At 40.2% G+C, this 21,172-nt stretch overlaps 1 protein-coding gene across 7 annotated transcripts in view; it reads right to left on the bottom strand.

The window, feature by feature from the left end:
• dnmt3ba (DNA (cytosine-5-)-methyltransferase 3 beta, duplicate a) overlaps nucleotides 1-21,172 on the bottom strand; it is a 29,290-nt gene that overhangs the window by 6,225 nt on the left and 1,893 nt on the right. For 6 of the 7 annotated variants that reach the window (XM_023796645.2, XM_023796643.2, XM_023796642.2 and 3 more), the window contains exons 2-16: nucleotides 20,137-20,256; nucleotides 19,044-19,189; nucleotides 18,745-18,949; nucleotides 14,278-16,013; nucleotides 13,913-14,069; nucleotides 12,979-13,026; nucleotides 12,508-12,575; nucleotides 6,867-6,953; nucleotides 6,558-6,707; nucleotides 6,364-6,471; nucleotides 5,426-5,561; nucleotides 979-1,095; nucleotides 600-644; nucleotides 429-508; nucleotides 106-218 (exon numbers count right to left, since the gene is read on the bottom strand). In XM_023796645.2, the coding sequence (XP_023652413.1) occupies nucleotides 106-218; nucleotides 429-508; nucleotides 600-644; nucleotides 979-1,095; nucleotides 5,426-5,561; nucleotides 6,364-6,471; nucleotides 6,558-6,707; nucleotides 6,867-6,953; nucleotides 12,508-12,575; nucleotides 12,979-13,026; nucleotides 13,913-14,069; nucleotides 14,278-16,013; nucleotides 18,745-18,949; nucleotides 19,044-19,189; nucleotides 20,137-20,251 (3,311 nt within the window). In that variant the 5' untranslated portion in view covers nucleotides 20,252-20,256. The remainder of the gene's footprint in view (nucleotides 1-105; nucleotides 219-428; nucleotides 509-599; nucleotides 645-978; nucleotides 1,096-5,425; nucleotides 5,562-6,363; nucleotides 6,472-6,557; nucleotides 6,708-6,866; nucleotides 6,954-12,507; nucleotides 12,576-12,978; nucleotides 13,027-13,912; nucleotides 14,070-14,277; nucleotides 16,014-18,744; nucleotides 18,950-19,043; nucleotides 19,190-20,136; nucleotides 20,257-21,172) is intronic. The other variant, XM_023796647.2, reaches the window with a different exon arrangement.

Raw genomic sequence — 21,172 nt, 5'->3', positions numbered from 1 at the left:
TGGCTGCTTTGTAGGCTTTATGTTACATTAATTTTATCTTATACAGCCAAACCACAGCGATGCAGAACGGGGGGAGGGGCGTGTTCGAGGTCAGATGTCACTGACCGGCAGCAGTTGGGGTTGCCACACAGGATGACCTCTTGGCCAGCACAGCACACCGTGCAGTAGGACTGGTAGCCATCATCGTCATAGCGATATAGAGTCTCTGAAAAGTTTTCCTGTAAGGAATGGCAGGAGATATCTTTAAGAGGCCGGAAATGGAGGGGGTCGAGTCAGCAGCCAATCAAATAACAATAGAATGGAGCTGTGGCCAGATAAACAGAAATGTGAATCAAGTTTATCACTATGGGAGACAAAACATCATCCATAAATATCTGCTCAGAGAAATGAGGAAATGATACAGAAATGATTCCAGGTCATGATAATACCTTGCATTTCAGGCAGAGGCTGCCCTCAAACAGCGGGTGAAAAATCTCAGTGCTGGAGCTTCCACATGACAGGCAGTAATCTGGGCAGAGGACAGAGGTGACTTATTTTAAACCAACAACCAGCTGAAAGATTCTCTCACCACTTAAAATGAAATAGCAACTTCTATTTACCTTTAATGCTTTTTCCTTTCATTGTCACCTCAAACATCATTTGCTCTGAGGAACAGAAAAAATGGACTCTGTAAAATTGGCAACATAATAATGAAATAACCAGCGATGTTCCCTCAGTAAATGTGCCAAGGCGAATACAAGTGGGGAGGGCACGGCAGGAGCGGGCACGGCAGGAGCGGGCACGGCAGGAGCGGCAGGAGCAGGCACAGCGGGGAGGGCATGGCGGGGGAGGGCACGGCAGGAACGGGCACGGCAGGAACGGGCACAGCGGGGAGGGCACGGCGAGGGAGGGTACGGCGGGGCAGGGCACGGCAGGAGCAGGCATGGCGGGGCAGGGCACGGTGAGGGAGGGCACGGCGGGGGAGGGCTGCAGCCACACCTCTGCTGATATCCTGACCAAAGGACAGCCGGGTCTTCTGCATGTTCTTCCTCTTGGCAGGAGGCTGGCAGTTTGAAACACACGAGTTCTCACAAAGCTTTGTGGCCATGGGGAGATCTAAGGTGGACACAAAAAGGATGGAAAGAAATGAATGGCCAAGGTTAACATTTCACCTTAAAAAACTTAAGAAATCACAGCAAAATTTTCAGTTTTGCTCATTTCTCAATTTATGGATATGTGCATGTATAAAATACAGATTGCCTGCTTCTCACTGATGAAGGGTTCCTTCCTTGCTTTATGGGTTTATAGGCAGTGCACTTCACACCTAATGTTTCCCATTCTTTCTGAAGGTCACTTGAGGTCATCCTTCGATTTACGCAGCACTACCAGATAAGTTGAAAGTCACAGGGCTCTAAAGTGTGCCCATTACACTCGCATATGCGAGTAAAAATGTCGGTGTGAAAGAAAGATTTAGGGGCACTGGTTCGAATTACTTGTAAAATCGCCAAAGAAAAACATGACATGAAACATGAAAAAGCAGTGAGTGAGCGAGTGAGCCACACTTCACACACACCTCTATGTTTGCATATATTTACATGCCAGTCGAGTTTCACGCTACATTCTGCTGCTTCAGAACCAGCAAGCACCTCAGAAGTATTTAATGTGACAATATGACCTAAAATTATGATCATGGTATTTTTCCCTTCTTGGATGGTGATGGTATATATTATACATTACCCTTTTTCCAAGTTTTGAGAGAAATAGCATGGCATGTCCCTTTATGTAAATAAACATGTATATTTTATAATATACTAAGTACACTTTAATCGCTATTACAGTTGGGTACGAGCGGTCTTATTTCGAAAAGATATTTAAAAATGTCATAGGTAATGTTTTCTCATATTCATTACATAATTGTCGGAGTAACAATGCAAACAGAGTAAGAAGCTGCTTCCTTCAAAAACAGTGCATTTTGCAGTTCATTTAAAATAAAACGCAGGGTTTCCAACTTTGGTCAGCTGGCTGAAGTGTGATTTTCAATTCAAGGAAAGTCTGCACACACATTTACATGAATGTAAGAGTTAATTACCTTTTAAATAGTCTATACTAGGGTTTGCAATCTACCCCAACGCTTTTGATGTCGCTCATTTTAGGTTTATAATGGCCAGATGCATGAGAGTTACCAACCCTGAAAACGAACGGTTTTTTGTTTCACCTGAGTTGATTTGTGTTAAAAAAATTACTTTATACACGCAAAAACGTAATAAAAACGTAAACTTTGACATATATAAAAATCACCAGTAAACTACGTCTATTTATCCAACATTTTAGAAAAAACATACACCTTTTAAGCTTAATCATTTCAGGACAGAGGAAACACTCTGTTAGGAACCTTACAACTTTTTGCTTGAGGGTGTTAGATTCGCTGCTGTTATTAACATTAATGGCACATTAGCTCAAACAAAAGGGCTGTAATGCACCTTGGATGAAGGTGCAACTATATGCTTATTTAGCAAAATTGTTTTACTTTTTAATTTGCCGCTATATATGTATGTAACAGGGTTATTTTTGTTTAATGTATACAATTACACAAAATCTGTTCATTTTGAATTTGTTAATTTGCTATCAGGACATGGTGTCACGAGTTTAAAAGGAAATTCACACAACCCAGATCTATACACCAGTTACATACACTATAAGTACAAAGCTTGGCCAAGCCACTCGGACTTAATTACAGTATGAATTGTAATGTGGAATAGGATAAAACATCAAAAGAAATCTAAAATGCAAAAATAAAAATCTAGTTCTTTGACAGTTTTGTCTGTCATTCTTAACCTTTCCATTCCACTAGTGTGTATGTGAAATGGTATATTAATGATGCATAAAGTTTGAGAACTAAATGTGTTCCCTAATTTTTGTCTGTGCTCCTAAATTTTGTAAATAAGGGGCAGAAGTGCTCCTTGAAAGAAAAAGTTAGCGTAGAGTCCTGAGTCATCGCTGACATTAGAAAGTCGCTTCAGCCCTCCAAACCAGGATGTAAAAATGCATATTACAGCTACATGGCTCAGATAAAGCTCATCGAAAAGCTCAAAATGAGCACTATTTCAGTGATATGATTGGACTTCATCTTGCAAGATAAAGGAGAAATTCTTCAAAAAGTCCTTCAATACACTTTCCACTAGGATGGTAAGATTCACTAATTCGCATCGGTGCATCCGCATAAAAGTTCACAGTGTGATTGCCTTGGTAAAAAAAGTCTGCACTGGATACAATTTGGGATGAAAATAGTTTCTAACATCTTTGCTAATCCGATTTACTAATATATCATTCAGGGTATATACAGAAATCCAGAGGTTAAATTTAACACTTTTTAATACCTTTTTTAATACTTTCTCAACATTTTTTAAAACCCGCACGGCATTGAGTTGCAACCGTTTTTAAACAAGTTTCAAACTGATTTAATGATTTATAATGTTACACAATTTTGGCCCGTACAACAGAATTTAAATAGGGAACATGGGTCAACAGAATAAATTTAGTGACTGTGATTTTGAAAACATCTTGCATTTAACTTCTTCAGTCACAAGTCCATATCTTTATCCACTAGGCTATTCATGGCAAGTGCCTTAATTGTTTGGCTTTTTCTTCAATGAGTTTGTCGATTTGCACCAGTTGACTAACTGCTCTCATCCATGCATTCCTGATTTATGAGTTGTGCATCGCATATGCGAAAAGAGAGTGCTGACTGTCATTATCATAAATTTATCACGCTGATTTAAACTCTTGGTGTGTAAACCTTGTAGTTGCCTGCAGGCATCTTAGCAAGATAAGTTTGGTGATAATTAATGCAGCTAGCGAATTACTTACATAAAAACCTACTAGTTGGGGTTGCAATAAGTTATCGTATTGACCAGTAAACGACAAGAAACATAAATAACACAATCAACAAAAATCTGCTGCCAAGTCAATCACTACTTGCACTGATCGCTTGCTCCATTTTGATCGCGGTTCCCGAAGAGAACTCTATCGGCAATCTATGGCTCATCCTGCTAGTCCCGGATGTAGAGGGTTGAATTTCGGATCGTATTTTAAACCTGAAATTGTGGCAGCGTATTTGAAACAGCGAAAATAACGGGACTGAATATTGTAAAGCAGAAATAAGAGGGCTGAATGTTACTGCTTTAATAATAAAGATGCGAATAAAACACATGGAATATTTTAAACTGAATTTGTTCTTTTGAAATTTATTTTGAGGCGAAATTAAATTAACTGAATTCATGTGGTTGAATTATAAACATGCACTTTAAAATACGTATCTTTTGGAACTGAATTTTGGAAGCCGAATATTTTTGTACTGAATATTTAAGCAATGAAATTACGATTGAAATGTTTTCAGTTGAAATGTTCAATGTTTAAATGTGTGAACATATTAAATTACAGTCCCCAAAAATTCAAAGCGTCATTAATGCAATGCGTTTTTATTCGATAAGTGTAATTCAACGTGTTTTTTTTCCATCAACGACTTTTGTCATTAATTTAGTTCCATAGTCATTAAACGCTGGGTCCTCTAACCACTTACGTGCAAATTTGCACTTACCCATGATGACTATGACTTAGAGTGTAAGCAGCCAACATGTACTTCAGCGCGCAAACTGTTTAAGACGATGCTCCACCACCGAATATGACGTCAGCATCACAGAGATCATCTATGAATGAAGGAATGAGCTAATCCACATTTAAAATAATTTGCAAGAAATTTTGCAGATAAACTTTAAAACACAAATGGACAATTTGTAGTTAAAAAAAAATCTAAAATTTAATACCTCGTAAATTTGCGTGTAATACCTTTTAATACTTTTTAATGGCTTTAATTTTTGCTTATGTGATTTACTACCTTTTAATACTTTTTAAAACCCCGCGGACACCCTGTAATTATTAGTAGGGACCCTATGCTTTTATAATTTGGAATGCAAATTTTATATTTAGATTGATTCCCCTCTCTAAACTGTTTCTGTATCTGTACCACATAGAATTGCATAACATCATATTCTTTTGCATTGCATCGTGTTAAATTGCATTGTATTGAATCAAATCATGCTGAATCGCACTACATCGCAATAGTAGTTGCTTCCTATGTATGTTTAATATATCTGGTAGCTGGCAATACATCAAAATGGTGCTGCACAGGCTTCCTTATGGAGATGTACTTCCCTACTTTACACACCATAGGGTACATTTTAGGCACACCTCAGGTACACTTTAGGATATTGTTATGAAAGAAGTTAATTAAAACAGAAAAGTTTTGGAAACAGCGCTATATCTTTTCTTTTTTTAATTTCTACGCTCTGAAAGCTATGTGTAATTCATATGCTAAATCAAAATCAAAACGGTGACGCAAAAACTTTTGGAAAATTGTTGAATTAAAATGACCCTTTTATGTCCATACCATGACAGTCTGACGGCGACTGGAACCCTTGCGGCCCCAAGGGCTTAAAGCCACTGAAGGCCCACTTTAGCATTGCCTTCAGGTCTTCATCCATGCTGACTGAAGGGAATTCCTTGCCACTCCTCTCTGCAGCCAGCTGCACAACCACAAGCACATGGGTTAGCAGCTGTCTATCTGTAAACACACTCCCTGGAGAGGAGTGCTGGCAAGCAAGGCTATACAGCAGACCCATGTTAACCTGCTACATGCCAACTCTACTCAACCTTTTAATTTTACTCCCTGCTAGGAAGATAAACAGTGGGCACCAGGCGAACAGAAGCAACAAACCATAACAAAGCATTTGCTAAGAAGCAATGGCAGAGAATCCTCAAAAGTGCTAGAGAAACCTTGGGAGCACAAGAGGAACCTCCAGACATATGACAGAAACCAAGAGCATTAGAGGAACCTAGACAGCGTGAGAGAAACTACGGGAGGAACCTCCAAACATGCAAGAGAAACCACAAGAGTGAGAGAGGAACCACAAAAGCACAAGAAAAACTATGAGAGCACAAGAGGACCCTCCAAACATGTGACAGAAATCACAAGAGTGAGAGAGGAACCTTGAGAGCACAAGAAAAACTTTGAGAGCACAAGAGGAACCTACAAACAGGTAACAGAAACCACTAGAATGAGAAGAACATGGAGAGAGCAACAAAAACCTCAAGAGCATGACAGGAACCTCCAGACATGTGACAGAAACCTCAAGAGTATGACAAACATAGAGAGTGTGACAGATATTTTGAGAGTGCTATAGAAGTCTCAAGACATACAACAGAAACCTCAAGAGTGCGACTGAAATCTCAAGAGCACTAGTGAAATGTTGAAAGCACGACACTCAAGCACTATCCATTTAGGACTAGTGGCAATATGGTGGGAGAAACCACTTGAGAAAACAATACCTCAAGGACCTGGTAGATGGCACTTTTATAGGCAGGCAGGCTAGCAAAGGAGTTCTTGCAGAAACACTTGGAAAACGGCGCAATAGGCAGGAGCTTCTCTACATAGATCTGGAAAAAAAAGTCAAATTAAGCTCTGTAACTTCTGTGAAGCCGACGCAAGAATTGTGGACAGGGAATAGGCCATGGACTCTCACCTCCGAAAACATGCCATCCCCAAACCACTCCACCCGTCGAACTGAGATCGGAATGGACTTAGACCTCCAACCGACCACAAGGCCAGGCCACCAGGAGAAGCCTTTCACCTTGCCCCACACCAGGTCTCCCACAGTGAACCCTTTACGATCCTGCAGAGGGAGCCAGAGAGGAGTCAGGGGAAAATACCAAATTCACTTGTGGGACAGTCTCAGTGTCCTTGTGCTCAGAGGGATTCATAAACAAGAATATCATCTGTAAATAACTGGAAGATAACAATAATGGAAAAGTCAGTTGGAAAGAAACGTTACCATATATGGGTAAGATTTCTTTGATCCACTGGGGCTTGTAATTGACTTTCTTGACATATGCCAGTCAGGAGTTGATGTTTGGTTCCCCTTTTGAAGATATAAGCAAAGAAAGATCTAACATCCATGTAAATAATGACACAGGGAATGTACGCAGGAAAAAATATTTTTTGAAATTATCAAGCTACAGCAAATATATAACACTGGTCAACCACTGGGTGCTATTTGGTGGCATGCTGGAAAACTAAAGAGAAAAACATGCTGCTTTATACTTTGCCATCATCACATACAAGGACAGGACACTAGCACAGTAACAAGAAGCATGCAGACAGGCTCCCTCTCAATGCTTTCAGGAAATTCAGAGGGTACTGATCGAATGGATGCTTAAATTCAGCTATGAATTGACATTAATGGCTTTGGAGTTTCAAACATTGAACAATACACCTGAAAAGAGGTCAGGTGAATCAGGACCAGAAAGCCATAATCGAAGAGGTCTCTATGTACACATACATGCATAAATACATACATACATACATCAGCCATGTTCTATTGTAAAACATAAAATATTGAATTTTTACCAATCCATCCATTTTCTGTACCAGCTTCTTGCATTTTAATTTTCATGTTTTTCAATACAATTATTTCCCCAAATATATGTATATAAAAAATTGCCTTTTGTCTATTTTTCCTGAAATCAGTTGTTCTATGGACAGGCTGTACTTACATACAAGTGTACAACAGCTTTCACATCTGGGACACAAGAAGACATTCACAAAATGGGGAGTTCTCTGCAGGCACCAAGGGGGCTTTTCCACTGCACCAAGTACCTTACTTTTGGTAGGGTACTTTCGGTACTTCCCTATTTTTCCAGTGAGCACCGGTACCGAAAGTTCCAGTACCAAAAGAACCAAACCAGCTGGGGTACTTTTTTGGTACTTTGATACTTTGGCGTGGGACTTGAAATGCTTTCTTTGTCGACTGGTTATGTGAATAGCCTGCCTCTGATACACAATACAAATGCTGCCTTAAAAACAGTTTCGAACTCAGAAAACAATGATAAATGGAGTAAACAAAAAATAATAAAAATAACAATAATAGTTGCATGGACAACTGAAGTGACCCAAGCTTTAACTGCAATCTGGCTGGAAGAACAGTACAAGAAGATCAGGGTAGCAAAACAAGAAACAATTAAAAATATATAAATAAATATACATAAAAAGGTATTTTGAATAACAGACTAGGACAGTACAGTATTATTGCGATGTGATTTTGTTGCCATAAATAAAGTGGGATATTTATAAAAAATATGAGTTCAATGTAAATTTCTCACAAACCCATCTAGGAATGATTTGAATAGCACGGATGAAAATGCTTATGATTGACTCGGAGAATGCATGCAACACTCATGCAAAAGCAGTGAAGATAAACCTTAAACTGAGTTTTAAATATATATTAAATAATCTTGAAAAGGAATAATTATTAAAATTGTAAAACTTTTTCAAAAAGTTTTTTTTCCTAGTAAAAACGTTTTAGCAAAACTTTAACCCCCTGTGCTGTAATGTCCATGCCAAATTGAAGCTAAGAAAAGGCCTGAGCTTAATGTAGCTGACTAGTGATGTAAGAAATGTATGTGCATAACCTGCAATGTTGGTTTTAATCTCACAAATTTTCCATCCCTATAATATACTTTAGTTATTTTTCGAATTCAGTACAAAATATCCTCCTCGCGTTGTGATGTCATTCGGTGCTGGTATCAATTTTTATGCCAGTGGAAAACCAACACCTTGAAGTACTGTACTTTTGGTACTTACTTGAAGTACCAGAAGTACTGTACCTGGTGCGGTGGAAAAGCACTCCAAGCTGCCACAGCCTTGGGCTTTTCCTACAGCTACATTACGTGACGAGATGCACTAAAACTGCATGGCCTGCACTGTAAATTTCCACATTTGCTACTGGTTCTCCAAGAGGTTGGCAGACACCTGAGTTACATACCATGATGCAAGGGTCCTCACAGAGGCTGCGCAGTGGCTGCCAGATGCTAGCCCCCGCCTGAAAGATGGTACGAGCCAGAGGTGTCTGCCGCAGACTGTTTTCCCAGCCACAAATGCCCCGAATTTTACCCTGGGGGGTAGGGTCAGGGGTCATACCACCCAAGTTATTTCAGGTTTCCATAACATTAAAGTAAGAAAAAAAATATGTAGCCTATAACTGGATCTATTTTAGTTACTTTTAATTGCAGCATTATTTTCCCTTCTACAGTCAGGCTCATAAAGTTTTTTTCATATCAGTTGATATAGATAATTATCGCTATATAATTCAAGTCAATATTTCTTTGTTTCAAGCCATAATTTTTGCTTAAAATTTAAGGATGCCCCCAACATGGATATGAAAAAGCAACAAATTGAACTAAACTGCAAACTGAAATATAAGCTAAATAATCATACAAAAACAAACTTTTTTGTTGTAGGGCGTAACACTATAAAACACTGACAGTACGGTTTATTGCTGGGTTTTTTCTCTGATTGCCCTGCTATCCATTCCAGGGGGCTGGTTTGATGTTGCTGGTAGAGTTGTTATTTGTCCCATAGTGAAAAATAAAATGTGTTCTGTTTTTAACTGATATGGGATGTGATTTGTCCTGTATTTCTTCAAATTGAAAATGGAAACCTTAACTGCTAGTGCTTATGATTGTAAGCTCTCACCTTTTGTATGTTCTACTAGATGACAATGTTTCAAGTGGTGAAATGAGTTCACAGTATTTCCAGATTGAGTTAATACAAGTTTTGTGTGTCGGCCATTATGCTGCAAAAAGTACTGCCAACACCAACAATATCTTGGCTGCTTTCCTCACCGATACTCCACCAAGTTTCTGTCTTCCATAATATTACCAAATCAGTAGCATACAGTGTGCCCTGCTAACTTAATCAACCTTGCAGTGTGTTTGATGGGCACAGGATGTCCGTTCATAAAAGCCTACCATGAAACTGGTTGGAACTCATTTCTTTGCTGTGATAGGCTGATTTGTGCCATCAAGCAATGTTCTTTATCAACAGTTTATCAAAGTTTCACATTTTCTTATCGTTTAAAGTTTCTATAACGATGTTGATATATTGTTTATATCACCCAGCCCTAGCCACCACATACCTATCATTCATTATTAATTGTTAATGGTATAAATTTGACCTTTTGTATTCGCAGAGAGAGGAACAAAAGTGGCCAGAATTTACAGTCCAGCTCAGGAAATACTGTCAGCTCCTCTTCCGTTAAAGCCATTAAGCTGTTATGTTTGCTGTTCTCTCAGCTGCTCTATATCCAAAGAGTGCTAAGAAACTCCCCATTCCATTCCAAAAATCCTTTAGGTATATTAAGAGAAAAGATGAACAAAGTAAAGGGAGATAAAAATTGCCATTTTGTGCTTATCACAAGTATCACAAGCGTAGAAGAAGAGCGTTAGCTCTGATGGGTCAACTTAAAGACCCGTCATAAAGTTGTCAGAAACATTTTGCTTTACCCCAAAATGTAGCCATTTTTTGATTTTTTTAAAAAAAGGTTGCCTTCTAAAAGCATGGGCCTGCAAAATTACAAGATAAATATTGCCATTTTGTGCAAATATCACAAGCATAGAAGAGCGTTAGCTCTAGCTGGTCAAATGAAAGAGAGTGTTAGCCTAGCTAAAGAGTGCATGTGCTCTCCTCTGGCAGCTCAACTGAAAGAGAACGTTAGCCTAGCTAAAGAGTGCATGTGCTCTCCTCTGGCAGTTCAACTGAAAGAGAGCGTTAGCCTAGCTAAAGAGTGCATGTGCTTTCCTCTGACGGGTCAATTGAAAGAGAGCGTTAGCCTAGCTAAAGAGCTGCATGTGCTCTCCTCTGGCAGTTCAACTGAAAGAGAGTGTTAGCCTAGCTAAAGAGTACATGTGCTTTCCTCTGGCAGTTCAACTGAAAGAGAGCGTTAGCCTAGCTAAAGAGTGCATGTGCTTTCCTCTGACGGGTCAATTGAAAGAGAGCGTTAGCCTAGCTAAAGAGCTGAGTGTGCTCTCCTCTGGCAGTTCAACTGGAAGAGAGTGTTAGCCTAGCTAAAGAGTGCATGTGTTCTCCTCTGGCAGCTCAACTGAAAGAGAACGTTAGCCTAGCTAAAGAGTGCATGTGCTTTCCTCTGACGGGTCAACTGAAAGAGAGCGTTAGCCTAGCTAAAGAGTGTATGTGCTCTCCTCTGACGGGTCAACTGAAAGAGAGCGTTAGCCTAGCTAAAGAGTGCATGTGTTCTCCTCTGACAGCTCAACTGAAAGAGAGCGTTAGCCTAGCTAAAGAGTGCATGTGCTTTCCTCTGACGGGTCAACTGAAAGAGAACGTTAGCCTAGCTAAAGAGTGCATGTGCTTTTCTCTGATGGGTCAACTGAAAGAGAACGTTAGCCTAGCTTAAGAGCTGCACGTGTTCTCCTCTGGCAGTTCGACTCCATAGTGATGGAGAAACAGACAGAGTTTGCAAATTTAGCTTCCTTTCTACATAAAATTGTCAGAAACATTTCTCTTTACCCAAATGTAGCCATTTTTTGATAAATAAAAAAAGATTGCCTTCTGAAAGCATGGGCCTGCAAAATCACAAGCCTTTCTTTTGTGATTCCCATTTGTCTGCATACTGATGAGTAATACCCTGTCACAACTGGGGAATGTTTCAAGCCAAAGCAAAGATTAAGACCATTGCAACAGCTGGGCTCTTGCTCTGCAATGGGGAGCACAGGGTCCAAATCAAACTATATTAGCGACAATTTGAAGCTGCCACCATGATTAAGACACAGAGCTTAGAAATGAAACCAAAAGGATGTGATTTCCAGCTCAGGGATTTTGTTTAGTCATTTAAGTATTTTCATACTTAAATGACTAAACAAAATGTTCATACTTAAATGTTCATTCATTTATAGCTTTTATATTTCTTCCTCTTTATATTTCCTTGCTACTTGCTTCCTCACATCACGTTCTCATGCAACACACTCTCACCAAAGCCATCTGACCGCCTGGCTCCCGGAGTCCGTGTGGGACCACAGATAAAGGGCCTGCTTACCTCGATGGGGGCCTACAGACGCAGACAGACCCTGAACACCCCGTGTGTGAACATCTTTCTGCAACATTTTCATTCTGCCTCGTAAACTGCTCAAGCGCAAGAAACCTGCTTTATCATTTAACTCTGAAAGAACCTGAGTTTTCACTGAAGAAATTCAGCAAAGTGTTGGCCCTGAAAAGATTAAGGCATATGAAGAGATATTGCTTTTCAGTGGGTTAAGACTCTGAGTCAGTGATTGGAAGGTTGCCAGTTCAAATTCTGGGGCTGGCAGAATTATGCCACCTTTGGGCCCCTAACCCCCAATTGCACCAGGGGCACTGCACGCTGGCTGACCCTGTGCTATGACCCCACCTGTGTGTGTGTGTGTGTGTGTGTGTGTGTGTCTCATGAAGAGCAAGATGAGGTAAGCGAACTCCATTGTGAAGAATAAAGTATCTCTATTCTGTTCTAAACATTTAAGTTGTAAGATCTGTGGGTCACTTTGAATGCTGGAGTCTGAAATGGCAAAAAATCTAAAGACTGCTACAGCAGTAAGTCCACTGTAATTCCATCCCAGTGTCCTGTTTGATTACAGATCAGTGAATACCTTCTGATTATACGGCGCTGAAATGGTATCATCCATAATGTAGATGGTATCCTCCGTGTACTGCAACTCTGAGGAGGCAAGAGAAAACAGACTATAACAGCCAGGTCAGGACTATCACAGTGAGGTCAGGACTATCACAGTGAGGTCAGGATTATCACAGCCAGGTTAGAACTATCACAGCCAGGTCAGGACAATCACAGCGAGGTCAGAACTATCACAGCCAGGTCAGGACAATCACAGTCAGGTCAGACTATCACAGCGAGGTCAGGACTATCATACCAAGATTAGTTTCAGACATTCTTGAAATGCATTAATTATTTTTCTTTAAACGTTAACAGTCTAATTAATGCCATTTTTCTGTGCATGCAGGAATTTTCTCTAAACATCGATGTTTACTGAAGCAGGAGACAGGAGGCTTCATCATTCTCCCAATCCTTTCCTAACTTATTCTAAAAAACATTTATTTCTTACTGTCAATCTTCTCCAGCAGCACGGCGCATGGCTTCAGGTCAAGTCCATCTATGAAGGAATTCATATTTTTCATTCTGCATTCATTCCATTCACAGAAACATTAAGCAAAATCACAAACGATAAAAAAATATATGCAAATTCACATGCCAGATGTCACACCCCGATCGTGCCGATCCTCCTGTGCCATACCCCCCTCGTTAACCTCATGTGGATTCCCAGTGTTTAACAGCTGTTTCTGATTGTTGTCATTAGTCCAGTGTATTTAGTCTGCGTTTACGTTCGTTTCCCCAGTCTGGTCATTAATGTTACGTGTTGTGTTTAACGTTTACCCCGCAAATAAAGTCCTTTGTCCATCTCCACAGCTTCCCTTGCCTGTTTCCCTGCGCGAGTCGTGACAGAATGACCGGATTCGCGAAGACGTCTATGTGAAGAGGAATACCTCGACATTACAGATGAGGTACTTTATTGGCTGAATCAGCCCGAAATCTGGGATGATCCCGTACTGCGGGCTATAGCCAACCGGAGTAGGGACATTCTGGAGATGTCCCTGCCCGGGGACGCGCCTTGCAGGAGAGGTGCGCGAAAACTTGCGGCAGCTGAGACGTGGGGTCGCAAAATACATCTATACATCTATCTAACTTGTTCCCTGTGCCCCGTTGATGTTCTGCTTTTTGTTTTCCAGGTGCTGTTGCGTCCCCGTCGCTTCGCTCCCCTTAGGCGCGCCCGGAGTCCTCTGTCTGTCTCCACAGCTTCCCTTGCCTGCTTCCCTGCGCGAGTCGTGACACCAGACTAGGCTTCGTTGTCATTTTTAATACATTGTAGGACTTCTTTAGTGTTTGGTATACTTTGAATTTTAGATTTTCACTGTGGGATTAAAGATCAAAACACTGGTGCAGTTCGGTCAGCATGGACCAGGACTGTCATGCAAACCTGCCTGGTGAAAGCTTTGCCTGGTCTTCCGGAGCCATGGATGCCATGTTCTCTTCAAAGAGGGTCTCCTCGCCAGTCAGATCCATTATCTGAGTGGATCTGTGCTTTTCATCCTCCACAATGTTCTTGTCAGGCAGGTGGGTGCCTCCGTTCCTAAATACCTGCACATACACAAACACACATGCAAATACCGTGCATTTCTTGTCTATGAATTAGATACAGACTAACCAAAAATGCCAGGACGACACAAAACATAAATTATCTCAGAAGGTAAGGAGGAACAGACTAGGTGTCAACAAAAGTTTCATCATTTCACAACCAGAGACAAAAGCATCTGCTGGCCTGGTTTACAGTTTCTGCTTTGCACACCTGAGTGAAGATCACCTTCGCCTCCAGCGGTGGACAGGGTAGAACCAGCATGGTGAGCATCAGCTTCCGGAAAATGGATGTCTGTGCCATGGTTTTCAACACATCACCCCAGTGCTGCTCCATCAGGGGACTGAGGTCAGTGCTGCGCCTCCTCTCAACATTTTGGTAGTATAGGAGCTCCATTTCAAGTTGTGCAGCCTTCTTCGGAGTATCACAAAGACCCAGCCCTGAAGCCAGGTCTACCACCACCTCTTTCTGGATGCTTAGACTCCCTATTGGACTAAGCAGCAAGGACATGTTCCTGAGCTTTTCATCAGCCAATGGCAGGCTCTTCAACACAGCTGCAGTGACTGCAGTGTAGAAAGAAATGATGGCTTCAGTGAAAGCTGTCTGGGTCTCAGTTAGGACAGCCTTATGTTCCTCAAAGAAGTTTTCCACAGCAGAGCCCACTTTGAGCTCTGAATTCGGAAGGTGAGATTTCTCGCTTTTTAGCAGGTTGATGTCCTGGTCTTTGAGGAGTTTGACAACAGCATGTGAGTGGAGAAAGCTGGCCGCATATGATGGCAGTAGGTCACTGGCCTGCTGCAGTACATGAACCAGGGTTGTCCGACCACCAGTGCCTTTATCCCTATTCTCCAGTTGTTCCTGAAAGGTACAGAGTGGCTTCAGAGCATGGCTGAGGAACATAAATGTTGCCCTCAGATGGAGGTTCTCAAGGTATGTACTAATCTGCCTGACTTGATTGTCCTTGGGGTCACGGGATTTGAAGTAGGAAATAAGGTCTGGCCACATATTGAGCATCTTTTGAATGATATCACAAAAGAGTAAACAGCAGCTGGTTGCAGGATTTGTGAGACTGACAGACCCTATGTTGGCAAAGAGCTCCTTGAGATTCTCATTGGTGGTGGAGCAGGAGGAGTAGTGATTGTGAAGGTCCCCCACGAGCTCCCATACCATGCTGAAGTGCTCCCCCACAACCACCCCACTGACCCTGTTAGCCAGGGTGTAAATGTCACCTAAAGACACTGTATGGGGGTTTAACTCCTGGAGACGTAAGCCAACTTCCTTAGCTAACTCAGCGTCACCAGTGATGTAGAAAGTGGAGAGGTTGCTGACTGGGATCTCAAACTTCTTCAGGGTGTCAACTAGGCTAGAAGCAAGGTCCTTTCCAGATTGGATCACATCCAGGAGTCGAATGCAGTATCTCCCAGCTTCGGGGTCAAAATAGCCTACAAGGACAATATTGCCAATCTCAACACCATCAAGGTCCACGTCACAGTACAGGTAGGCACAATATGGATTCCTACTGCAGATGGACATGAGATCCTGTGGGTACCTTTGTCCCAGGACATACTTGGCCACATTGTGTTTTGTATTGTCTGTATATGGAGACAGAGCTGGTGTCTCCTGGCCTACACAGTGCTTCTCAATGAAGCTCAACAAGTGCTCACTGCAGGTGAAGGAGACCGCCGGGCCCACAAGAGGCAGACAGGCTGCAGGCTCTTTCTTGGCATTCCTACGATGCCTCTTGCTCTGCAGGTGCCGCTTCAGGTCGGCGCTGCCACTGTGGGCGATCATCAGGTTGAGGCTGCAGAGCTGGCAGTAGGCATGCGCATCTCCCAAAGCGCTGGGCTGAAGCCATGGGTAATCTTCCTGCCACACATGCAAGAAGGTGTGGTGTTTCTTCTGCGGCTTCAACTCCCCATCAAACTCGGACTCCTTTTTATTTTTCGCCACTATTTAAACATAAATAAAATTAATGAACAAACAATAAAGTAGAAGGTGCATTTTATGGTGGAGAATATTCCTACTGGGTACTAGTTTTTTCCATGAACATTAAAGCTCTGAGCTTTACAACATTAGGCATTTCTGCACTACACATGTGCATAAATGTGTTTGTTCACATGTGCGGCAAATGTTTTGCTTCATGAAAACTAGGGATGGGATGATCCACTTTTTTTCAGTGGGCTGAAGAGATTCCGATACACTAAATAAACTGCCGGTACCGATACAGATTCCGAGTTCATTTTACTTTAATATTTTAATTATATATATACAGTGGTACCTCAGAACTCGAATTTAATCCGTTCAGAACTCCGGATCGAATCCTAAAAAGTTCGAGTTGTGTTCGAATTTTCCACATCAGAAATAATGGAAAACCAATAAATTGGTTCGCGGCCCCAAAATATTACACCTAAATATGTTTTTTTTTTTTAAGCATTTAAACCCAAAATGAACCGGATAAAACAAGAAGAGCATATACTGTATTAAACACATTTATCAAAACAGTAATTTGTAAAGTAAGAAAATAAATGTATACAAACAATGTGTAAAGTTAGAAAAAACAATGTGTCTTGCCCCGATTGTCCGCTCCTTCCGTGTGCCACGCCCCCTTGTTAAACCAGTGTGGAATTCCCATGTGATCAGCTGTTTCCGGTTGTTGTCATTAGTCCTCTGTATTTAGTCCGCGTTTCAGTTTGTTTTCCCAGTCCTGTCATTGTATTGTCCGTCTGCGTTTTGCCTGCCTTACCTGCAATTAAACCCCGTATTCCCCGATACCCTGACATCTGCGCCTTTGTCTCCATTCCGTCCCCACTCGGCACGACAATATTATGATAATTAAATGTATTAATGGTTTATTATTAATATTAAAATAATTAATAAGAAAGTTTTAATGTATCTTATTATACTGTATAATAATTACTGTTACTATCACTGTCTAAATGTATTTTTACTGTCTAAATATATGTATTCAGCTAGTGTAAACATGCACGATGCTATCACAGCGAATGCGTGGCTGAGACTGAAGCGTTACCCTTTGTTTCCGCTGAGAGACGTGCCGCGTGACTCATTTCCCTGCGTGTACAAGTTATCTTAGGTTGGCGTTCACGGTTTGAATTCTTAGATTCAAATCGAACTCTAGGTATTTTTTTTTCTAACTGGATGGTTTGACTTTTAAGAAATTTGAGTTCTAATGAGTTTGAGAACTGAGGTACCACTGTATATACTTTATATATTATTACTATTTTGTAAACCAGTAAATACAAAAAAATCTTTAACTAGGCTACTAGAAACATAACATACTGACCAACCTCATATATGCATCTTGTTTTAAGCATTTTTGAGGCATTTGCAGTTCAATCTGAATATCTTCCAAGCGAGGATATGCAAAGGGCGAATGCTTAAATTGTCCCACAATTTATCTCCCACTGGCAGCAGCGTCACTTACACTTCATCGCAATAGCCCCTCGTGTATCACAAGCTGTTGTGAGTGCGCAAAACAGCCCAAACTAGCGACTCCCGAATCATCCACTGCACAATTGCATGCACTTTGTTTAGTGAGATTTTTGCACTAAACGGTACTTTCACATCTCAAAACTTTGTTTTTGCAAAGATTGCCAATGGCTGTGCTACTTAGGACTGGGTACCGAACTTCTGTACTTTTGTGGTATCAACCGAAATGCTCCAATCCTCTTCAGGATCAAAAAATTTATTTAGCCAAATTCCGATACCCAAACAGTATATCTCAGTGCCTGTCAGCTAATAAGCATACAGCATACTTGTGCAAAGATCTAAAGTTGCTGGTGATTGGCTTTCTAACGTAACATTTCACGAACACGTCATATAGGCCATTTTTGGAGATGCGACTAAATTTTATAAGTAGGTGCACCAGTGTGACTTGCAAATATGCCCCTCATTTATCATATGCTTCTGATACCTGATCAATGTAATTGGTATGGATCGGTGCTGATACCGATCCAAACATCGGGTTGGTGCATCTCTAATTAAAACAATGGGTAACGCTATACATTAAACTGCACCTTCACAATGCCTTTATAATGCATTCCTAGAACATTCATAAGCAGCATGTAAGCATACCATAACATTCTAACTTATAAGCTTTAACATACTTTAATAGCAAACATTATACAATAATAAACATCATATTTGTATAATTTGTTAATTATGTATATTTTCTATTTTTTGTTGGCTTGTTATTAATGTATTTTACAGCTGTAATTTCTTATTCATTGAAAATATTACGAATGCAATGCTTTAAGACATGTTAAGGTATACTTATATGCTGCTTATGAATGTTCTATGAATGCATAATGAATGCAGGATGAAGGTGCAGTTAAAGTGAAGCATTACCAAACAATGATAGGCCACGGGCTTCCACCTTTTCAGCTGCAGTTTGTCATTCTTCTGCTCTGCAAACCACTATACAATGTCAGAAGCACCAACCTGCGTACCACCATCATGTTTCTGACTGACAAAAATCCAAATAAAACAGTAATCAGGCTCAAATACAAATGCAAAAAAAAAAAAATTGGTCAAAACAGAACAGAAACCTCTTGACAACAACCAAGCTCAACAGGTGACTTAGTGAGATTTCCCTGACCATTTTATAGGAACAGATTTGTATCAAATGTGCTGAACTACGATGCGCCTGGCATTACACCTTACCAAGCTGTTCTGCAGTGTCACTGTGCTTTGTCTTCTGAGGGGAAGTCGTGGCAGGTTTCACAGGCAAAATGTCTTGTCCCTCACGAGCCTCTGTTGGGTTGTAAGTCTGACTACAATAATTGTCTTTAAAGAAATTTCTGAACCATTTCAAAAAGGCCAAATTATCTTGAAATTTTCCTTTAACTAAATTCTCCACTGGAATTGACTGGAAGGGAAAAACACACAGAGGTCAAAGCTTTGTGATATTCCTCATTAGAATCACTGAAAACATGAAAAATATAAAAAGGAAAAAAACAAACCTTATTAACTCCTTTCTTCTTAAAGCTAGCTTGTAAAAGGTTGTAGTTGTGAATAAATTCAACTTCTTCTTTTGCTTGGAAGTTGACCTTCTTCAAGTTCAACAAACCAGGAAAAAGCCAGTCCATCAGCTGGCAGAAACAGGCACCTGGGTGCCAAAACAAAGGAAAAGTTAGCTAACTAACCAAATAAACATACTTGGGGCATAAAAATGTGGCACATAAATGTCCCTTATACCCCATTACAGTTTATGTTAACACTTTACATCAACGACACCTTCATAATGCATTTATTATGCATTCATAGAATATTCAGTGCACCTTCATAATGTATTCATAGAACATTAATAATCAGAATGTAAGTATACATCCTGACATCTTAACAACCTTAATATACATTAATAAATACCATTATATAATAATATCAAGCATTATAATCATATAATATTTGTCTTTAATGTATATTAAAGCTGTAAAGGTATGTTAGGATGTTAAAGTATACTTACATGCCACTTATGAATGCATAATGAAAGTGCACTGAATACAAATGCATTATAAAGGTACAGTTAATGTAGTGTCACCCAACATACTTCTCGAATCTAGCAACTAGTAAGCAAAAACAAACTAATAGGTAAGTACTGCACTTTGACCACAAAGTGTTGGTGCTAAACTTGACAACACTACTTGATGGGGCATAAATACTTAGTAATAACTCAGTTACTACTGAAGTACAAATTATGAACAAATAATGAACAAATATAGTTGCTACTTGAGAAGACGCATCACAATTCATTAACGATTAACAAACATGAGATCAGTATTTCACTTGTGTTATTCATTACTTGTTCCTTCAATAGTTCACAAAGGTTTACAGACTTAACACATATAGTAAGCAATATAGTAACTGCTTGACATAAAACATGTATCATGATTCATTAATGATGAATTAACATAAGATCACTATGTAAGACTTAGTTTGTGGTTAATTAATATTGTATAGTATAAAATACTAAATAATATTTGTGCTTCACCAAGTGAAGTATTATCCAGTTTTTCATGTACGGTGTAAAGTAAAACTATAAATAGGAAGCAATACCTGAACTGATCTCCTCCACCTTGGTGAAGCTTGTTTGCAGGGATTCATTGAGCCAGTTCAGCAGATCAGAATTCCAGTTATCGGACTGCATCTTTTTCGGGCTAATGTTTGCCATCTTTGCTACACAAAATAAATGCATGACTAGTTTAGCCAGGCCAAACACAGACTTACTGTAGCACTTGCCCTGCACATCTCTGAGGATGAGACCACAGTACTGGAGGCAGCATGGAGCATGGTGATTATTTCTGATCAATGATCTTTCTGATGTCGCCTTATTTATTATGCAGGCAGAGAGACACCTTAAATCATACTGCTCTTTCTGGATTTAATAAGCATGTAAAAGTGTGTGGTTATAACAAGTGTGAGATGTGCTCAAATATTATTACAAGCTGTAACCTAATCACTGATTGTATGTAAGGAAAAACAAGCTCAGTTAGCGGTAAAGTAGAACAACTACATACAATTTTATTCAAGTTAAAAACAAACATTTTAAGACATGAATTAAATGGAGATTCAATTTAATTTAACTAATTTACAGTTGCCACATATTAAAACTGTGTCGGGAAAAATAAGTAGCGCCCTTTGCTGCATGAACCTCCCATCACTGTTGTCATGGTAACTTTTACATCAGTTCCACGGTGGCAGAAATCCCGTGTCAGGTCTTAATTCTGTGACTTTTTCCTTACACTGTCCTGGGACACTGAACACAGAGCACTGCAGACAAATCTGCACTCGGCACTTTCGAACTTTTACTTCACTGGGTTATCTGCCTGGGTAACTGTATAACTATATGCAGTATAGTATATACAGGCGCCACGAACATTAAAACGATCCTTTTGTAACAGTGAAATCGGTATGATGATATTAACAATAAGCGCACTGGATCACAGTGTTTCATACGGATACTGTTAACATTGCTCTCCACCCGTTGGACAGATCTACCCTGACTGTTTCCTTTCACTTACGCAACCTACAAAGAAAATGCCGCGAAATTTCCGTGAAAATTTTTCATCGCGCCTTATAAATGACCAAGATG

Source organism: Paramormyrops kingsleyae, chromosome 8 (assembly GCF_048594095.1).
Source record: "Paramormyrops kingsleyae isolate MSU_618 chromosome 8, PKINGS_0.4, whole genome shotgun sequence".
Taxonomy (NCBI): Eukaryota; Metazoa; Chordata; class Actinopteri; order Osteoglossiformes; family Mormyridae; genus Paramormyrops; species Paramormyrops kingsleyae.
This window is presented reverse-complemented; position numbering and strand designations above follow the sequence as displayed.